Genomic DNA, 19,806 nt, shown 5'->3' with positions numbered 1-19,806 from the left:
ACACCCAGATTCTTCTGAATCTCAGAGCTCTGCAATCTCTCACCATTTAGATAATAAAAGCTTCTTTTTTATTCTTCCTGCCAAAATAAACAATTTCACATTTGCCCACATTATACTCCATTTTGTGATCTTTGCCCACTCACTTAACCTACCTATGTCCCTTTGTAGCCTCCTTATGTCCACTTCACAATTTACTTTCATCAGCAAATTTAGCCACCATTCCTTCAGTCCCTTCATCCAAGTCATTTATATAAATTGTAAAAGGTTGAGACCCCAGCACTGATCTCTGTGGCACGCCATTTGTCACACCCTGCCAACTCTCTGCTTCCTGTTAGTGCGCCAATCTTCTATCCATGCCAATATGTTATCCCCTACACCATGAGTTTTTATTTTCTGCAATAACCTTTGGTGTGGCACTTTATCAAATGCCTTCTGGAAATCTAAGTACAGTAAATCCACCAGTTCCCCTTTATCCACAGCACATGTGACTCCTCCAAAGAACTCCAATAAACATGGCTGAACATGATTTCCCTTTCACAAAACCATGTTGACTCTGCCTGATTGCCTTGAATTTTTCTAAGTACCCTGTTATAACATCTTTAATAATAGCTTCTAACATTTTCCCTATGACAGATGTTAAGCTAACTGGCTATAGTTTCCTGCTTTCTGTCTTTCTCCCTTTTTGAATATAAGAGTTATATGTTCTATTTTCCAGCCTAATGGAACCTTCCCGAATCTAGAGAATTTTGGAAAATTAAAACCAATGCATCAACTATCTCACCAGCCACTTCTTTCAAGACCTTAGGGCGAAGTCCATCTGGACCTGGGGATTTGTCAGCCTGCAGCCCCAACAATTTGCTCATTACCACTTCCCTTGTGATTGTAATTTTCCCGAGTTCCTCCCTCCCTTCCATTTCCTGATTTACAGCTAATTCCGGGAAGTTACTTGTGTCCTCTATAGTGAAGACCGAAGCAAAATACCTGTTTAATTCATCCGCCATCTCCCTACTTTCCATTATCAATTCCCCAGACGCACTGTCTATAGGACCAACGCTCACTTTGTTAACTTTTTTCTTATTTAAATATCTATAGAAACTCTTACTATCCATCTTTATGTTACTAGTTAGCTTTCTCTCGTATTCTAATTTTCCCCTCCTTATTAATCTCTTCATCATCCTTTGCTGTTCTTTACTCTTTCCAATCTTCTGACCTGCCATCTGTCTTTGCGTAATTATATGCTTTTTCTTTAAGTTTGATACTGTCTTTAGCTTTTTTAGTTAACCAAGGGCCCTCCCCTTGGAATTTATCTTTCTCATTGGAATGTATATATTCTGTATTCTGAAATATCCCTTTAAATGTCTGCCACTAAACTCCTTTTGACATATCCCTTAACCTCATTTGCCAGTTCACTTTAGCTAGCTCTGCTTTCATGCCCTTATTTAGGTTTAAAATACTAGTTTTGGATGCACTAATTTCTCCCTCAAAATGAATGTAAAATTCAATCATATTATGATCGCTGCTACCTAGGGGTGCCTTCACTAGTAGGTCATCAATTAATCCTATCTCATTGCACAATACCAGGCCTACAATAACCTGCTCTCTGGTTGGCTCCAGAATGTGCTGTTCTAAGAAACTGATCAGTTGCACCTTCAGAGTGAAAGCTTTTGCAATTCACAAATGCAGCCGGCTGGTTCCAGGGAGCTCTGATAGCCACATGAATACAGTTGATGACCCCTTGCATTCTAGAAAAATGTGCATTGGCCCCAAAGGTCGCTGGCCTTGCTGTCTGGGGCTGTCATCATCTGTGGAGAAGTGGATGAAGTTATTGGCCTGATGGAAGAGGGCATTGGTCACCTCCTTTATGTGCCTGTGTATGGCAGCCTGTGACATGCCACATATGTCGCCGTTTGCATCCTGGAATCCACTGCTGGTGAAGAAATTGCGCACCGCAGTGACCTTGTAAGCCACTGGCATGGGGTTCCCAACAAATCCACATAGCTTCAGGTCTTGCTGAATGAACCCACATATCTCAGTGACCATTTCCTTGGTCATCCTCAGTTGTCTATGGCATTGCCTCTCTGACATCTGCAGGTAGTTAGTTCTTGTCCTGAGGATGCGTTGACACGCCAGTGCCCGTCTTCAACTATGCCTTCTTTGGATGGCTGCATCATGATCAGCCTCTCCCTCTAGTGTTGCCTGCTGTTGGCATCGTGGCCTCTGTTGTCAGCCGGCAAGAACTCTCCTTTGTCGCACCCTCTCCTCCTGCTTCCAGGTTTGCAGGAATATCGGGTGGATGAGACCCATGGGTATTCCAGCAATTGAGCTGTGTTAAGAGGGCTGAGATTGAGATGGGAACATGTTTGCCCTTGGTTGTCATCCATAGAACTAACAAGAAGTGAACACCTTAAATCATCACATTGTCCACACACAAAACTCCATCCACCCAACACTGGCCTCCTCCCACTACGATCTGCAATCCTTGCATCCTAACATGTGTTTCCAGTGAATCACAGACAATGGTGTGTGTTATATTCAAAACCCAAGCTTGTACCTTCCACCCTCCTCCTGTTACCTTCACACTTACCCACATTAGCCTTGACCCCACTCAATATAACCTTGTGCCTTCCCTCTGTAACCACAACCAGGACACTTGGCCCTTCCCTCCTCACACTTCCACGCACCCAAATCTCACCCTCTGTCTTCTCTTGCATCCCTCCTCCACATCTCCATGCACCTGAGCCCCAATCTTTCAACACCCAACCCCCTGAGCCCAACCTTACCCTTTCCAGTCCCGAGCCTCCATGCTGCCAATCTCCTTGAAATGCAGATCTCAACAGGGAAAACTGCAGACCTTAGATACAGCTGCACAAAGCCGACTGGTGCACACCATCTTTAAACCAATGTGAACCTGGTGCCACGAAATTGTCGTGTGCTGCTGACTTAATCTTGAAGCTACGATGTAATTAAAAAGCAGCTTCAATATAATGAGTATTCGTGCCATGCACATGTATTACACATTGGAACCCACTACCTGAATGAAGCCCGACATGTCACAAACACGCCGCTGACTCAACCTCTGTACCTCAACTCCTGCAGGCTCCATAAAATCCCCCCCATTAATAAACACAAACACACATGCATATGCACACACACTTGCAAACACACAAATAAGCACATACATGCATACACAAATACATGCAGACATACAAACTTGTGCATACGTAAATAAGTACATATACATATATACAGTTGCAGACATACATAAGTAAAGACATACACAAAAACATAAATATGCAACAATGCTAAATTAAACATTCACAAAGATATTTAAACACTCAAATAAAAAAATTGGTGCACACTCATACCATGCACTCATGCATAATCATGCACAAACATATATAGATTCAGATGTGCAAACAATCAATGGTTGTAGACATGCTGTCTCACACACTCACAATTATGTACACTTTTAAGTAATGTTTGTTTTGAAGACTTATTTTTGCTTTCTCTTTTGTGACAGGTGGTCTGGCTGCTGTAATATACACAGATGCGTTGCAGACAGTGATCATGTTGTCTGGAGCTGTGGTTCTCATGGTATTTGGTACATATAACTGAGTCATTGCTATTGTTGTGTGTCCACATTTCCAACATTACAACTTAGGAAAATACTTCCCTCAATGGGGAATGGTGTGCTGAGGGGAACCTATCTGGTATTCTTCAAAACTGTGCATAGGATCTTTACGCTCACCCCCCTTGGTTTAACATCTCTGAAAGACTCCCCTTAACTTCAGACGTTACAAAAGCAATTATAGCATTTTCAAAACTTTTGACAAAAAAACTCACATGCTATTTTAAGAAAAATATGGCCCAGGACTTCCGTGGAGTGGCAATCGCTGTTGAATTGCCGCTTCGCTCCTTTTTACTTATCCGGGTCAGGAGCAGCACATTTCTCATGTGATCTTCCAACCCGGGCCTGCGAGAAATATGCAGCGCAGCAACTATGGAGTCCTTCCTGTGCAGGGCAGCAGCATCGGGGAAAGTGAAGCCAGGCCCCCTTTTTTAAGGCAATAGCTGCTGTAAAGCGGTAAATTTGAAGGGCCCAGCCGCTTTGAGAAGTTAAGGGGTGGTTGGGAGGGTAATCGGGGCTCCAGTGGGGGTGTTGGGGGTGGTGTCAGCACCATAGTTACCCAGGAGTTAGAAACAGTTTTAATCCTTCTAACTTTTCCTGGGTAACTATTCTGCTAAGAGAGTTGGAACCATCTGAAGTGTCCAATTTCAATCAGGGTAACGGATGGTTCCAGGTGGAGGGTAATTACCCATCGGAAGTTTAAATTTCCCAGGCAATTCCTGTGCAGTCTTTGGATGGGGACTTCCAGGTGGCCCCCAGCACATCTTTTGGGGCACCTCTGGGGTATAATGCCCCCGGGGATTGGAACTTCTGGGCCTATGTCTCCAAAAGCTCGATGAAACTCACTCAAGAGCACCTGAGGATTCTTTGAGATGTTGTTTCACACAAATGCCTCAGGTTTTGTACAGCCCATAACTGGTTGCCAGGAGCAGGAAGTGACATTAGTTAAGCAGGAAAATATTCTAATGACATCACACGCTATTTTACACTCGAGCGGGTCGGGCACGCGCCCACATGCCAAGCTAAAAATTCTGCCCTAAATGTTCTTTTTTTAAAGTGTCATTTTGTTGCAACACCTGAATCCTGTTCCCACCTACATTTGGTCCTAGCCTGAAGCACAACTTCTGGCCGATCCCTTTCCTTTTCCAAGGGCTTCTGTCTCCACTGTATTATTTAACTTATTCTGGAATTTGGGAGTTCAGAGGTCAAATGTACTCTTAACACCTAATCTGCCAATACTGCTACTTTGCTAACATCCCCTTTTTGCCAAGCATTTTCTCCAGGGCTCCAGAGTTGCCTTTCTTCAAGGCATTGCCCACGAATTCAGTACTGAAAATTCATTTGCAAAGAAGGAACATTGTTTCAAGATTTTTGGCCTCAGCTATCACTGCACTTGGTGGATGGTTACTCACTTCCAGTCATCAATCTTTATCTAGCTGTTAGGTAACCAACTCTTGAAGCATATGTCCACAAATCTCCCATAAAGTGATAAAGTGTCTCCCACTGTTCTTAAGAGTTCAGTGAATGCAGTTGAAGACATTTCCCAAAAGATTATTCTGATTGAACAAACCATCCAGGAGTTCCAAAATCTGGCAGGATTCAGGAGTTCACATACGTGGCAAGATTCACACAAATGGAACAACTGTTCTGTCATTTTAGCCCATTTAACTCATGCTACACAATGTATAAACATTTAAAATTATAATATAAGATATCAATCTAAACAATAAACTTATTTATAATACAATATCGTGAGCCAATCCTGAGGGAGAAGCTGAACTTTACACAGCAAAATCTAGTCTCAGTTCTAGCTATTGTTACAAGACAGTAGAGACCAATAACTTATAAAAAGAGATGAATTTCCCAATGACCAATGGAAGTAAACTGAAGGACAAAATTTCATGTTTTAAGACTTTTACTATAACAAATCAACTAAAATCAACATTAATCAAACATTATTTAACAGCAAACTAATACACCAAGCTAAAGAAAAGGTACTTTTGCATGAACTAACTAATGCAATCGAGATAGATCTTACAACCCCTTTTGCTATGCATTGCACCTCCAACAGATGTGTCGCCATAAGACAGGGCATGTGAAGGCAGAATGCTGGAAATTGAAAACTAAACCTGTAGCTGGTCCAATGTTTCTCCAGAAAAGCTGTACCAGTGAATGAAGTTTGTGACAAAATGATACAATCTATTGTATTTACAGTTGGAGTAAATCAGAACATAAAAGGTTATGGAAGTTTTATATTTGAAGGTGAAGTAACTCCATTTTTTTTTTGATAGAAGGACCAGAAAGATTGCCACAGTCTTGCTTTTTAATTTACAACATTTAGGCTTCACATGTCCTTTTTATGACCAAGATAATGTGTTGGTACCCTTGAATTAACCTTAATCTCCAGGCTCTCTCTCTTACTACTCTGAGGAGGGTCTGTTTCTCCCCTGGGCTATTTTATTTATTATAATCAGATCTCTTATCTCTCCAGTTTCTCTGTGAGTTTACAAACAAAGGCTTGTTACTAACATGCTTGTGAGACAACTCATCTGTCATTAGTACAGCCTCCTTTATCTTAGAAACTTAATTGTCTTTAAGGCGGGACCTTATTCCTAATGGGACACTTTTTAAGTTCTTCCATTAGCATCAACCCCTCTAAGGTTGTCAAAGTCTGGTTCAACATTTATCGACCTATACCACCTATCAAATACCATTTCCTTTTCTCTTGCAAATTCTACAAAGGTCTGACACTGTTTATTCCTTAAATTTCCACAGTTCTGCCTGTAGGCCTCAGGCACCAACTCATAGGCATTGAGAACAGAAGTTTTCACTATCAGAGTAACCAGACTGTTCATCTTAAAGAGATGAGTACACCTCCAAACTTTTCTTATGAACACACTCTGCAGAAAAATAGTCAAATTTTCTCTGCATTTTTGCCACTGCAGTTTTGTGACAATTTTCTCAAATGACACAAAAGCACTAATTCCTATTCCTTGCAAATCCAAACCAGGAGTTAAGCCTGAGTCATCCTCAAGTTTTACTGCCACCTCCTGTTTGTATAATTTAAGGTTTTCCCTGTCCAGTTCGAATTTTCTCACTTTTCTTTTGCCTTGAAATTCTAATTCAAGTTTTCACATTTTCCTTTCTTTTTCTTCTTCTCCAATTCAAGTTTTTTTGCCTTTGGGTGTGGGAAGTGGGGCTGCATGGGTGATCTGAGCAGTCATAGGGGCACGTGTGGTTGTGGGACATGGGGTAGCATGGGGGTGGTGGCAGGACTGAGGGGGGCATGGGGTGGCATGGGCAATCTGAGGGTCATGGGTTGGCGTGGGGGTGGGTGTGGTTGAGGTTTAGGTGGCATTTGGGAGCTGGGTCGGAGCTGTGTTGGAGAACCGAGTCGGCTAAACAGCCCGCCTCCGCACCCACACTCCTCACTTGATCCATTGCAAATCACAAAATGCACTGCAAATCTCACCCCTGTGTGAAAAGACAAAAATTCTGGGCAAAGTCACACATGGGTCATGTGTGCATTTCAGAAGGTGCAAAAGTGCACAAGTTGCCTTTTCTCGAGTCTACACGAAAATCCGGTCCTGTGCACTTGAAATAGAAAGCGTTACATTTCCTAATACAGACTTTTCTCACTTTGTTGATCAGCACCAAGATTTTTCCACCATAGCTTGGAAGCAGATATCAGGAATTCAAACCCATGATTCCCCACACACTGAGCTCTCAATTCAGTCACAACTTTATATGAAGAACACGTTGCTTTCTCATCTTGTTTACTTTGGGAATAGAGCAGGGAGAACATAAAGGGGGAGGAAAGAGAAGGTTTAAAAATGGGGTAGTAAAGAAAGAGAACATTTTGCAAAAGCACAATTTGCATACAAAAACTTTCTAGTGAAAATCACGTCTTGGAAATTATTTCAAAGGAATAATAATTTTAAAAATTCCGTTAACCTAATAACAGACTGCTGATTATGTACAGTATACCTGATCTAGTGTGCCACAATTTCAGTGTCCATTTAACTGCATGAAAGTATAACAAATACTTTGTTCAGTAAATTAACTCTATGTTTTATAGCTTTTATCAAAGTTGATGGCTACTCGGGCCTCAAGAAGAAATATTTTATGGCCATCCCCACTATCCATGATCCTAACTCAACCTGTGGCCTACCAAGAGAGGATGCCTTTCACATCTTTAAGAGTCCTTCTAGTGCTGACTTTCCTTGGCCAGGTGTAATATTTGGAATAACTGTACTTTCCATTTGGTATTGGTGCACAGACCAGGTAACACCCATTTATATATATGCCAACCTAACATAAATTTAGACACTAACAATGTTATTGCTTTTAGATCAGTTGGGTATCTGACACACACAGAAGCCCATCACCATGGTTAGGAGACTCCAAACCAAGCTACTAAGAATTTCACACAGGTAGCAATTCTTTTTGTCTGGTGCATATTTTCTTCGTTTAGGCACACACGTGATTCCAGAGACCTTATGCATGGAACCGAGGCTCCCATTATTCTTACCAGCACAGGGCACTGGGAAGTTTTCCAAAGATTATCTAGTTAGGTTCACCCTACTCATGAGTTTAAATGAAATTCCAACCCCACTTGGATATCAATGCGTACAGAGACATAGGCCAGAATTTTCCATTTGGCGGGTGGGCAGCCGATTGCCGCCGCTGAAATGGGCTGCGCTGCCATTTTCCGTGGGCAGGCCAATTATGGCCCACCCAGCGGGTTAGACTCCCGTGGAGAACAGGAAAATAGTCACGGAGGCGGGCGTGCTCAGACCGCCGGTTCCAATGGCAGTCTGTATAAAGAGTGGCCAGGCAGCCTGCTTGAGGCAGTGCACCATGGCCACTCAGGGAGTGAGGGAGGGAGCTCTGGTTCCAAAGGAGCATGAGCAGGAGGAGGGGGAGCAGGCTGCAGGAGAGACAAGCGGGGGGCCACTGTACCCCTCGATTCTCCGATGCATGCCTTACTGTCCTCCTCCAAGAGATTTCCAGCCGTCGGCATGTGTTATATCCAAAGGATGGGTGGAGGAGGGCCCCCCATGTCATCAGCCAGGCGTGGGAGGAGGTTGGTGACGCTGTCAGTGCCCATGATGATGTGCGGCGCACTGGCACCCAGTGCTGAAAAAGATTCAATGATTTGCTGCACTCCGGAAGGGTGAATACCATGTCGGTCTCTCCCCCCCACCATCTTGCTGTTGTTACTGCATTCGGCATTTGGCGCACGCTGGGTGGGCAAATGGGTACTGACCATACTTACATCAGCCTTAGTGGTTGAGGAGAAGAAGGGTTCTCCCCACAGCATATGTTGGTGTTTGTGGCATTTGAGTAGTCTGGGGGCAACCTGCAGGGGAGGCCACTAGACACATACTCAGAACTCCAACACATGTCTTATTGATGGTGATGGGATGGTGCAAGGGGCGCCTCAATGTATTGTGGCCAAGTGCCATCTGCTGGCATCGGCGCCACACCTAGTTGCGCCTCCTTGCCATGGGCGCTAAGACCCGTGTGCTATTCAAAGTTATGGATGCCGAATGTGTCCAAGGTGGCCGTTGGGGGAGGGGGTTGGGAGCAGCCGTACTATCTTCTGGGGACTGATCACCAGTAGTGTGGACAGGAGCCGCTGGAGGCCTCAGATGGGCCACTGTGGTTGGGGTGCGGCGTGCACGTGCAGAGTACATGAGTGATCAGCCCCAATAAACCCTCTTCTCTGTTCTGCAGGCAAAAAGTCAACACAATTTGCGGGAGCGCCAGAGGACTGGAGGTGGGCACGCCCTGCTCCAGTGCCTCACACCCTTCGAGGAGCAGACCATGGAGCTAGGGAGGAGGCAGGAGGCCAGGGCGGCCGGGGGCAGCGAGGCTGGGGTCCAGCGGCCAGGTATTTGAGGTCCACAGTCCCATCCACTCTGTCTGCCCACCATCCAAACCACTGATGGTTGCTGCAATTGTTAATGCTGCAACACTGCTCATTCACAGACTGAGACATTCTGACGTGTGTGTCACACACAAAGGTCCCTCATCCCCTTGAGGATTTGCGTCTCCACCACCTTCCAAAGTTGCCTTATCCCATTTGTGACCACTATCCCCATGGTCTAGTATGCCATTGGATTGCCGCTGCACAGCCAAAGATTTATTGCATCTGAGGGGGTTTGGGACCTCCACCACCCTTTCAGCCAGTGCGCCCCACATTACTCTGTCCAAAAGGTCCTCAGCACCTCAGCTGTGAACCTCATGGCACTCAACTTAAATAAATGCCACCACGTTACTCATCCCTGCGCCAAGGGGAAATGTTGCCTCCTGCCCACCCAGTCTATGCCCCTCCTAACGGAATAAAGGTCAATAATGTGACCTGTCAATCTCCTGTGTTCCACAGCAAATGTTGCTACTGTTTACAATGTTTCCTCAGCCCCGCAACTATCCAGGCCAGCATGCATCCAGGTCAGGTACCTCTGCACTCCCCCCACTCCAATGGTACATAACATGCTATGTGGCATTCCTGAGGCCATCTGACCAGCCTGTCTACATGTGCGTTTAATGTTTGGGCCTCCTCTTGACTCTTTTCCACCCCACCAATGTTTTCTCTTTAGGGTCTTGAAGGGCGAGCAACTTATAAGGCTGGGGGGTGGAAAGGGTTGAAAGGTTTAACTGACTGAACGCTAATTGATGCACTGTCCTTGTTGTTAATTTCAGCATCACCACCGCATGGCTGCGCCCAAAGACACTGCAGCCCCCCCTCCAAACCTGAGGCCCAACACGTGCAACTTGCGGCACATCATTTCAGCCAGCCAGGCACCAGCGCAGACACAAACACCTCAGTGGGGAATTTACCGTCGGCTAGTGTCCCAGGTCACAGTGGAGAGGACACTTCACAATCGCTGGAGGAGATGGCACGGACAGAGAGTGCCGATGGCACCAGCAGCCGGAGGGCTGCAGGGGACGAGGCACATGCTGAGTCCGGCACTGATGACGTGCCTCTGGAGTTGTCAATAATGCAGCAGCTGCAGGACAGGAGGCAGGAAGCGCGTTTGCATCTGGCAGGGTTGCATGAGGGAATGCTTCAGTTGCTCTCTGCGATGGAGGAGTCCAGGCAGAGTGCACGTGAAGGCATGAACCTCAGGGCAGAGCTTCAGGCTCCCTCCACTGAGAGATTGGTGACTCTCATAGAGAGGGGCTTCAATTGAATGGAATATTTCATGATTGGGATACGCTCTGACCTGCAAGCCCTCACAGTGGTACTGGCCACGGGTGGTCATTCCCAATGTGGGAGGTGTTGTGGACACCAAGCGTCGGCACTCGGTGCCCATGCATCTGCGGTGAGCAGGGAAGTCGAAAGTGACCTCACGTGGGCGCAGCAGCTGCCTGTCGTCGCTGTGAGCTCCTCTCAGGGCGCTCCGGATGAGGGCAGCAGCTCCTCTGCCCCTCTGGCCAGTCAGCGTTGCTTCCGTTGAGGCTGCGACAACTGGGGAGGTGCCAGTTCTGGAACTGGCCACTCCCTCCCAGGCGGGGCCATCACAGGCTCCATGGGCCAGAGGATGCCGGCCAAGGTCATTGATGCCAACAGGACAGCAGAGTCAGCAGGCTGTCCCACAAGCCACTCCGACCAATGGGGCAGCACCAAGACTTAGCACCCGCAAACGTAAGCATAAGGCACTTTAGGCACTCCACGGGTATGTCACTGGTGATTTTGTGTTGGCCTTAGAATAGGGAACAAAATTCTTCTTATTGCAATAGAGAAGTCTGTGTTATTTTTTGGACATAATAAAGTCCACTTTTCTGACCATGGCTGAGGGTGTTTCCTTTGTGGTGCATTTTTCTTTTTCACATATTTATCATGAGTGTTTGAGTGAACATTGATGTTTCTGTACTAAGCCCTTAGTTGCAGCTGATAAGGTGGAAGATGTAGCACCTAAGTGCCACGTGTGGAAGCGCCAGGCAATGCTGTTCCTGCTGATCCATGTGTGTGGAGCTAGCTGAAGGTTCTTTGGATTAAATTGTCCCAGATGTCTCTGCCTCCTTGGTGTAGTAGCGGGTTGGCGTGCTGCCCCTCATCATCACCCAGTGCTTCCTCATCCTCTGAGGCGCTGCTGGATTCATCATGTGCAGCCTCGTCCACTGCATCAAGGTCTTCATCGTCAACTGCATCCCCCCTTTCCAGCGCAAGATTGTGCAGAGTGCAGCATGCTACCACTATCACAGAGACGCCATCTGGGGGGTACTGGAGTGCGCCCCCTTAGTGGTCCAGACAACGGAAACGCATCTTGAGACGCTCTCTCCACCACAGCCCTTGTGGTGCCCTGGCTCCTATTGTACCGCTGCTCAACTTCTGTTCTTGGATGACGGAGAGGCGTCATGAGGCACCTTCTGAGGGGATAGCCCTTGTCACCCAGCAGCCAACCATCAAGCCGAGCTGGAGCACTGAAGAGCCCCGGCACCTGGGAGTGTCTGAGGATGTAGGCATCGTGGGAGCTGCCTGGGTACCTTGCACAGACTTGCAGAATCAGCATCCTGTGATCACACACTATCTGCACGTTCATGGAGTGGAAGCCTTTCCTGTTGACGAAGGCACCGGGCTCACCTGCTGGCACCTTGATGGCCACATGTGTACAGTCTATAGCACCCTGGACACGGGGGAAGCCAGCAATGGCCGCGAAGCCTCTGGCTCGCTGTGCCTGACTTGCCTGGTCGCAGCAGAAGTGGATGAAGGTCAATGCCCATCTGAACAGAGTGTCTGTAACCTGCTTGACACATGTATGGATAACTGATTGGGAGACACTGCAAAGATCACCCACCAAACCCTGGAAGGAGCTAGAGGCATAGAAGTGGAGGGCAACTGTGACCTTCAGAGCCGCTGGCATGGGGTGTCCACCCACACAGTTAGGAGATATCTCAGGGCCAATCATCTGACAGATACAGTTGACTGTCTCCCTTGAGAGTCGGAGCCTCCTTCAACACTGCACCTCAGACATATTGAGGTAGCTGCTTCGCCACCTGTATACCCTGGCAGCAGGATAGTGGCATCTTCTGTGGCCTCTTCCGCCTTGGACAACCTCTTGGCCCTGCGCCCCTTCTGCCTGTGCCTGGCCTCTCAAAGGTGGCTCTCCTGGAGGCTGATTGTCCAGCCCTGCCCTCCTCCTTATTCTATCCCTCCCTTCCTCCTCAGGGGAGCTGCCTCCAGTGGAGATGTCAGAGCCCATACCCCCAGGCTAAACGGAGGCCTCCGGAAAGCTGCAGGCCCAAGAAAGATTACTGTCTGCAAACTGATTTCAGAGTACAAAAAAAGCTCTTGGAAATCAATGAGGACTGCTAACAATCACACAGGCAACTTTAAAACACTTTCTGCAATTAAAACTTCGTGGAAAACATGAACATCCCCTCTGAGTCCACATATCCCGACAGTGCATGAGTTTTATTAAAAAATCTCCTACCCGCCTGCCCGTTGGGCCTGTGCTACCACTATCACAGAGTCGCGATCTGGGGGATACTGGAGTGCGCCCCCTGAGTGGTCCAGACAACGGAAGCGCATCTTGAGAAGACCGATGGCTCTCTCCACCACAGCCCTTGTGGTGCCCTGGCTCCTATTGTACCGCTGCTCAGCTTCTGTTCTTGGATGGCGGAAAGGCGTCATGAGGCACCTTCTGAGGGGATAGCCCTTGTCACCCAGCAGCCAACCATCAAGCCGAGTCAAGTGTTCACACGGGCCCCTCAAAATCCTGGACAATTGGCAAGTTAAGGGCCTTAACGAGGCCTTCAAATAATGGCGGGTGAGTGTCCCGCTGCTGAGCGTGTCCGCCAAATGAAATATCGCGATGCCACATGCTGACGTCGGGAAGCTTGCGCGACGTCAGCGCCCCAACATTTTAAGCGCTGATGTGCGGGCTCCGCCACCCACACATCAGCCAGAAAATTCTGCCCATAAGGATTATTGACTTTTCAGGGCAATGATCCATCAAAATATTCTTTGTTAGTCAGGCTACAAAATCCTCTGAGCACCATTTTTTTGTCTATGGCCAGTTTACATTTTAAAAGTTGTGACTTACTTTACGTTGGAAAGGCCTCCAGACAAACTGACAAAGTTGTGAGTGGCGTGCTTATTTCAATATGCGGTACATCCCAGATTGCTGTGCAGCCACACACATGTGCATCTTAGAGGGAACATTGTTTCATCTCTCTTTGCAAAGGGACATCCTTCATACATCATCAGAGTTGAGCTAGGGCTGGATTATGCCCTGGGGGACCCAAGTGACGCAATCACCCAACATTAAGACACTTACATTGGGTGCCATTAAAACACATGGCTATGTGGAATAAAATTTCAGCATCACCTTGTTTTTCATCAGCGTGAAATACATGTAAAGTAAAATATTACTTATGCGGGTGTCCAAAACTAGGGATCATAAATATAAGATAGTCACTAATAAATCCGATAAGGAATTCAGGAGAAACTTCTTTACTTGGGGTTGGATTTTACAAGGTGCTATGGCCTCAATCGCCTGACTAAAAAGTCCGAGTGGGGCGAGCCTGCCCATCACACTGACAGCTGCCCCTCAACGATTTAATGCTGGGAGCAGCATTAATTGCTTTAAGGTGAGACTCCTGCCAAATTTTGGGAGGAAGTCCTGTCTTAGTGAACTGCTGGCCAATTGGATGGCTAGCAACTCTGTACTCCCAGCAGCACCAGGCAGGAATGGTGGCCACTACAGCCAGTCCAGTCGAAGAGGAGTCTAGACATAGGAGTAAGTTTGGGGTATCGCTTGGGCCAGGCTGGCAGGCCCTGGCAATGGGGGTGAGGACCTAGGTTTGTGAGGCCAGGCAGGGAGGATAAAGGGAAAAGGGGGCGGGTGCTGGAATTGCCTCCAATGGGCACAGGAGACCTGCAAAGAAGGATCCTCCCAGTGACTGACACCAGCCTGTGCAGATAAAGCTGCCAGGCTACCCCCTTGGCATGGGCCTCCCCTACCCTGGGCCAGAGAGTATCGGGGAGGGGATGAGGCCCTTAAGTGGCCATTAATTGGCTAGTTAAGGGCCTCAATAGGCTCAAGAGCAGGCAGGCTGCCCAACGCCTCCACTTCCCCCTGTAAAATTTCAGACAGGTCAGGGGCGGGCAGATAGGCAGCAGGCAGGCCACCCGCTGGATTTGATGAACATCCTGCCTTGGAGCGTGGTTAGAATGTGGGACTTGCTACCACATGGAGCAGTTTTGGCAAACAGCGTAGATGTAGTTAAGCAAAACCTATATAATTACATGAGATAGGAATCGAAAGACATGTTAATAGACTGAGATAAGTAAGGTTGGAGGAGGCTCCTGTGGAGCATAAACACCAGCTTAGATAAACTGGGCTAAATAGCTTGATTCTTTGGTATATTTCTGAATGTAAATGATCTTGAATTTGACAATTTTTTAGCATTTAAACAAATTATATATTGCCTTGTATTGATTTCAGGTCATTGTGCAGAGGACACTAGCTGCCAAAACAATTCTTCATGCCAAAGGTGGCACCTTATTTGCAGCCTATTTGAAAATCTTGCCTCTTTTCATTATGGTGTTTCCAGGCATGATCAGTCGAGTGCTTTTTCCCAGTAAGTGGCATTGTGTAACAATTATAAGTTTCCTGCTGAAGGTTGGGTCCTAATTTCTTTGCGAGTCCCCTGTGCCCATTGGAGGCAATTCCCACCACCATCCAAGGTCACACTTTCCTCTTTATCTTCCCTGCCTGGCCTCACAAACCCAGGTCCTCACCCCCATCGCCAGGGCCAGCCAGAAGGCAGGAAGTAAGAAGCATTTTCTCTTATCTGCCCCTTTTGCCCCTTCTGAAATCTGGGTTGGAAAGTTAGTTTCATTACTTTAATTTTTGCATCAGTCTGAGCCTTCTACACAGATTTTATCAATCTGTTGTTAATCCTGGAAATTATGTAACCTGCAGCAAACCTGTCTTCAAGCAGTCGTTTGCTAAATGCAAGAGAATTATATCCTTCATTGATATTGGATCTTTGGCAGGAATCAATGCTAACTCGGTGAAAAGTCATTCCGCCCATTCCTTGACTAAATCATGGTCATCACTGGAGGTCTCCATTAATGATAGCTGCAAACCTGAAATTTAGAGCAACTAGGTTTCTATTTTGTGTAATCTCAAAGGTAAAGGGGTAATTTGCTTGGGATTTGTAGGATTTTGAAAGTAATTCATCAGGAGATAGAATGGGTTCAGGCTAGGTCAAGGGAACATAACAATTCAGGCAAGAAGTTGGGAAACACTTCTTCATGCAAAGTGTGATAGAAATGAGAAACTCTGGCAAAAACAGTAGATACCAGAGCAAATAATGATTTTAAATCTGAAATTGATAGATTTTTGCAAAATAAGAGGTGTAAAAGGATATGGAGCCAAGGCAAGTGGATGGAATTAAGATATAGATCAAGCTTAACGGGATGAATGGCCTCTCCAGCTCCTATGTTCAGACTTATCAGCCATGGCTATTCCTAATTTGGCAGCTCCATTGTAGCAGCTAGGATGTCTGCCTTTAATTCCAACTTTACTTTTGCTCAGCCAACTTAAACAGTGTCCAGTGAAGTGTGAAGAATGCCTTTTTTAAAGGAGGATGACTTGTAGGATTTACTTCATTTTCAAAGTGCTGATTTTCTACAATCTATGGTCCAACGATTCATTCGGGCCTTTCAGCTAGTGTGCATGTTATTGCCTTTGGAGGTAGCATTTGTAAAAATTAACTGATATCCCTATATAGCCCTTGCTGTGTGGAGGTTGAGCAATCATGTGGGACATAGAAAACAACTGTGAGCAATGTCCAAGGCAGGAATTTAATCTTTAGAAACTCATAAATCTTATTACTCTTGTTTTAGATTTCGTGGCTTGTGCGGACCCTCGTACCTGTCGTAGAATTTGTGGAAATCCAATTGGTTGCTCAGATATCGCCTACCCATTGTTAGTAATGGAATTGCTACCTGCAGGTACTTTGTCAAATTAAAGTGGGAAAATAATAAAAGTTGGACAAAATTTCGATCACTGCCAGGTTGATGCTGGAAGTGGATTGGGCTGAAATCACCATCCAATGTTTCTGCCCCACCATTGCACTTTTCCCACTTCCTGGGTTAATTAGATATGCACAATGGGCTCCCAGTGCTCCAGCAATTTTTCCTTTCCAATGCTGTAAGGAAGGAAGCCAGAGGGAAAAGCAGCTGCCACCTGCTGAAGCAGCTTAAATGGGCAAGGCAAAATTTAGAGGTTTACACTTCAACAGTTTCCAACTTGCTGACCCAAATTACCTCCTCTTCACCCGTCCAATATCTCTACACCTCCATCACCCATCAGGACGGTCTGAGGATTCTCCGTTTCTTCCCTGAATGGAGGCCCGATCAGTCTCCATCCACCTGCACCCTCTTCTGCCTTGCTGCACTTGTTCTCACACTAAACAATTTCTCCTTTAACTCCACTCACTTCCTCCAAATAAAGGATGGTGCTTTAGGTACCTGCATAGGTCCCAGCTATTCCTGCCTTTTTGGGATATGTGAAAAATTCCTTGTTCCAGTCCTGTTCAGGGTCCCTCCTTCACTTCTTTCTCCAGTACATTGATGACTGTATCATATCATTTCATGCTGTTGCCCTGAACTGGAACATTTAATTAACTTTGCTTCCAATTTCCGCCCTTCTTTCAACTTCACAAGGTCCATCTTCAACTCATCCCTACCCTTCCTCGATTTCCCTGTCTCCATTTCCTGGGATAGGCTATCAACAAATGTTCATTACAAGGCTACTGATTCCTACAGCTTCCTTGGCTACAATTCCTCACATCTTGTTTCCTGCAAAGATTCCATTCCATTCTCCCAGTTTCTCTGTCTCTGTTGCATTTGTTCTGATGTCGCAACTTTTCATGCTAGACCTTCTTATATGTCTTCCTTCTTCCTCAACTGAAGACTCCCCCACCCTGGTTGACAGTTGATCCTCGGCTGGATCCATTTTCCACGCTTCTGCTCTCACTCCTTTTCCTTCTTCCCAGAACCATGATAGGATTCCCTTTGTCCTCACCTTGCAGCCCAAGAGCCTCTGTATTCAACAAACCATCCTCCGCCATTTCCACCACCTCCAGTGTGATGCCATCGCCAAACACATCTTCCCCTCTTCACCTCTTTCAGCATTCCATAGGGACTGTTTCTTCTAAGACACCGTGGTCCACTCCTCAATCACCCCAATACACATGGCACTCTTCCCACATCACTTTTCCAAGCAAGTGCTGCAGATGCAACACCTGCCCTTTCAACTCCTCTCTTAACAATAAAAATCAAAGTCACAAGCACAAAACATTTTTTAAAAAACAGACATGAAATAGGAGTCACAAACTCATGCAATATAATAAATTTTAAGTTGATACACAATGCTGGGGTCACGAGAGCTTATGGTGTTTCTCATTTATTACTATGGGCCCTAACCTCTGAGTTCAGAGGATTTGGTGGGAACCCCAAAGATGCGCTGGGGAATCCCTGTGGGAAGTTCCCAGGTAAGGGTTTGCACAGCAATTGCCCAGAAGTACACACTTCCTCTGGACAATTGTGCTGCGTTGGGAACTATCCGAAAATGTGATTTAAATCACAAATTTCGAATGGTTCCGCCAGGGTTACACCAATATTTACCCAGAAAAAGTTAGGGGGTTAAGTGTCATGCCCATTGGTGGGGGGGTGGTGTCAGCTAGTGGCATAAAAAAAGGGGGCGTGTTCTCCTTCAATTCGATGGTGCTGGATTTTGACGCTGGACTTCTGAGCCTGCTGCGCTGCCTGGATCTCGCTCGGCCTGAGTTAGAATGTTGGGTGAGACAGGCATGGAAGAAACTTGGCAGAGGTAAGTGGGCACAGAACGGAAATCCGATGCTGATTGCCACTCCGAGGAAGTTACGGCCCTATACCTTTAATCAGTTCGGATTACATCCTCACCGTCCAAGGCCCGAAACGCTTCTTCCAGGTTAAACAACAATTTACATGTACTTCTTTCAATTTAGACTATATTCGCTGCTTACAATATGATCTGTTCTACTTTGGAAAGACCAAATACAGATTGAGTGGCCGCTTTGCGGAACATCTCCATACAGTCTGCATGTGTGACCCTGGGCTTCCAGTCGCCTGTCATTTTAATTCTCCTTCCTACTCTCATACTGACCTCTCTGGCACGTTGCAGGAGGCCGAGGACCATGAAGCTCAATGTAAACATGAGGAACATCATTTCATCTTTCAATTAGGCACTTTACATTCTCAGGACTTAACACTGAGTTCAATAGTTTGAGAGCATAACCTCTGCCTCCATTGGCTCCAATAGATTGGAAAACCACAGATGTAATGGTCTATTCAAGAAAGAACAGAGACAGAAAGCAGGACTAGGCTAGTTAGGTCATTGGGAAATGCTGGAAGCCAATATAAAGGAAGTAGTAGCAGAAAATTTAGAAAATCATGATACAATCAAGTAGAGTCAATGTGGTAGGTGTAGTGTATTTGGATTTCCAAAAACGATTCGATAAGGTGCTTCCTAAAAGGTTACTGCATTAGATAAGAGCTCAGGATGCTGTGGGTAAAACATTAGCTTAGATAGAGGATTGGCTAACTAACAGAGAATGGAGAGTCTGGATAACAGTTTGCAAACTGTAACTAGTGCCACAGAGATCAGTGCTGAGGCCTCAACTATTTACAAACTATATTAATGATTTGGATGAAGGGACCAAGTGTATTGTAGCCAAATTTATTGATGATGTGAAGATAGAACACAAGAAATAAGAGCAGGAAGAGACCATGCAGCCCGTTGAGCCTGCTCCACCCTTCATAACAATCGTGGCTGATCTTGGGTTCCATTTCCCCATTTTCTTCCTCTATCCTTTGATTCCCTGAGAGACCAAAAATCTGTCTGTCCCAGCCTTAAATATATTCACCAATAGAGCACCCACAACCCTTTAGGGTAGAGAATTCCAAAGATGCACAACCCTTTGAGTGAAGGAATTTCTCCTCAGCTCAGTCCTAAAAGATTGGCCCCTTATCCTGTGACTGTGTCACCGTGTTTTAGATTCTCCAGCCAGTCCACTTTGTCAGGCCCCTTCAGAATCTTGCATGTTTCAATGAGATCATCTCTCATTCTTCTAAACTCCAGTGAATATAAACCCAATTTACTCAGCCTCTC

General features: G+C 46.0%; 1 protein-coding gene across 1 annotated transcript in view; it reads left to right on the top strand.

Annotated features, from left to right (window-relative positions):
- The window catches only part of LOC144690288 (sodium/myo-inositol cotransporter 2-like), a 108,440-nt gene that overhangs the window by 37,055 nt on the left and 51,579 nt on the right, over positions 1-19,806 (top strand). The window contains exons 7-10 of the mRNA XM_078557643.1: positions 3,521-3,601; positions 7,707-7,912; positions 15,088-15,223; positions 16,497-16,604. Coding sequence (XP_078413769.1) covers positions 3,521-3,601; positions 7,707-7,912; positions 15,088-15,223; positions 16,497-16,604 — 531 coding nt within the window. The remainder of the gene's footprint in view (positions 1-3,520; positions 3,602-7,706; positions 7,913-15,087; positions 15,224-16,496; positions 16,605-19,806) is intronic.

This window comes from Cetorhinus maximus, chromosome 15 (assembly GCF_964194155.1).
Source record: "Cetorhinus maximus chromosome 15, sCetMax3.hap1.1, whole genome shotgun sequence".
Lineage (NCBI taxonomy): Eukaryota > Metazoa > Chordata > Chondrichthyes > Lamniformes > Cetorhinidae > Cetorhinus > Cetorhinus maximus.
This window is presented reverse-complemented; position numbering and strand designations above follow the sequence as displayed.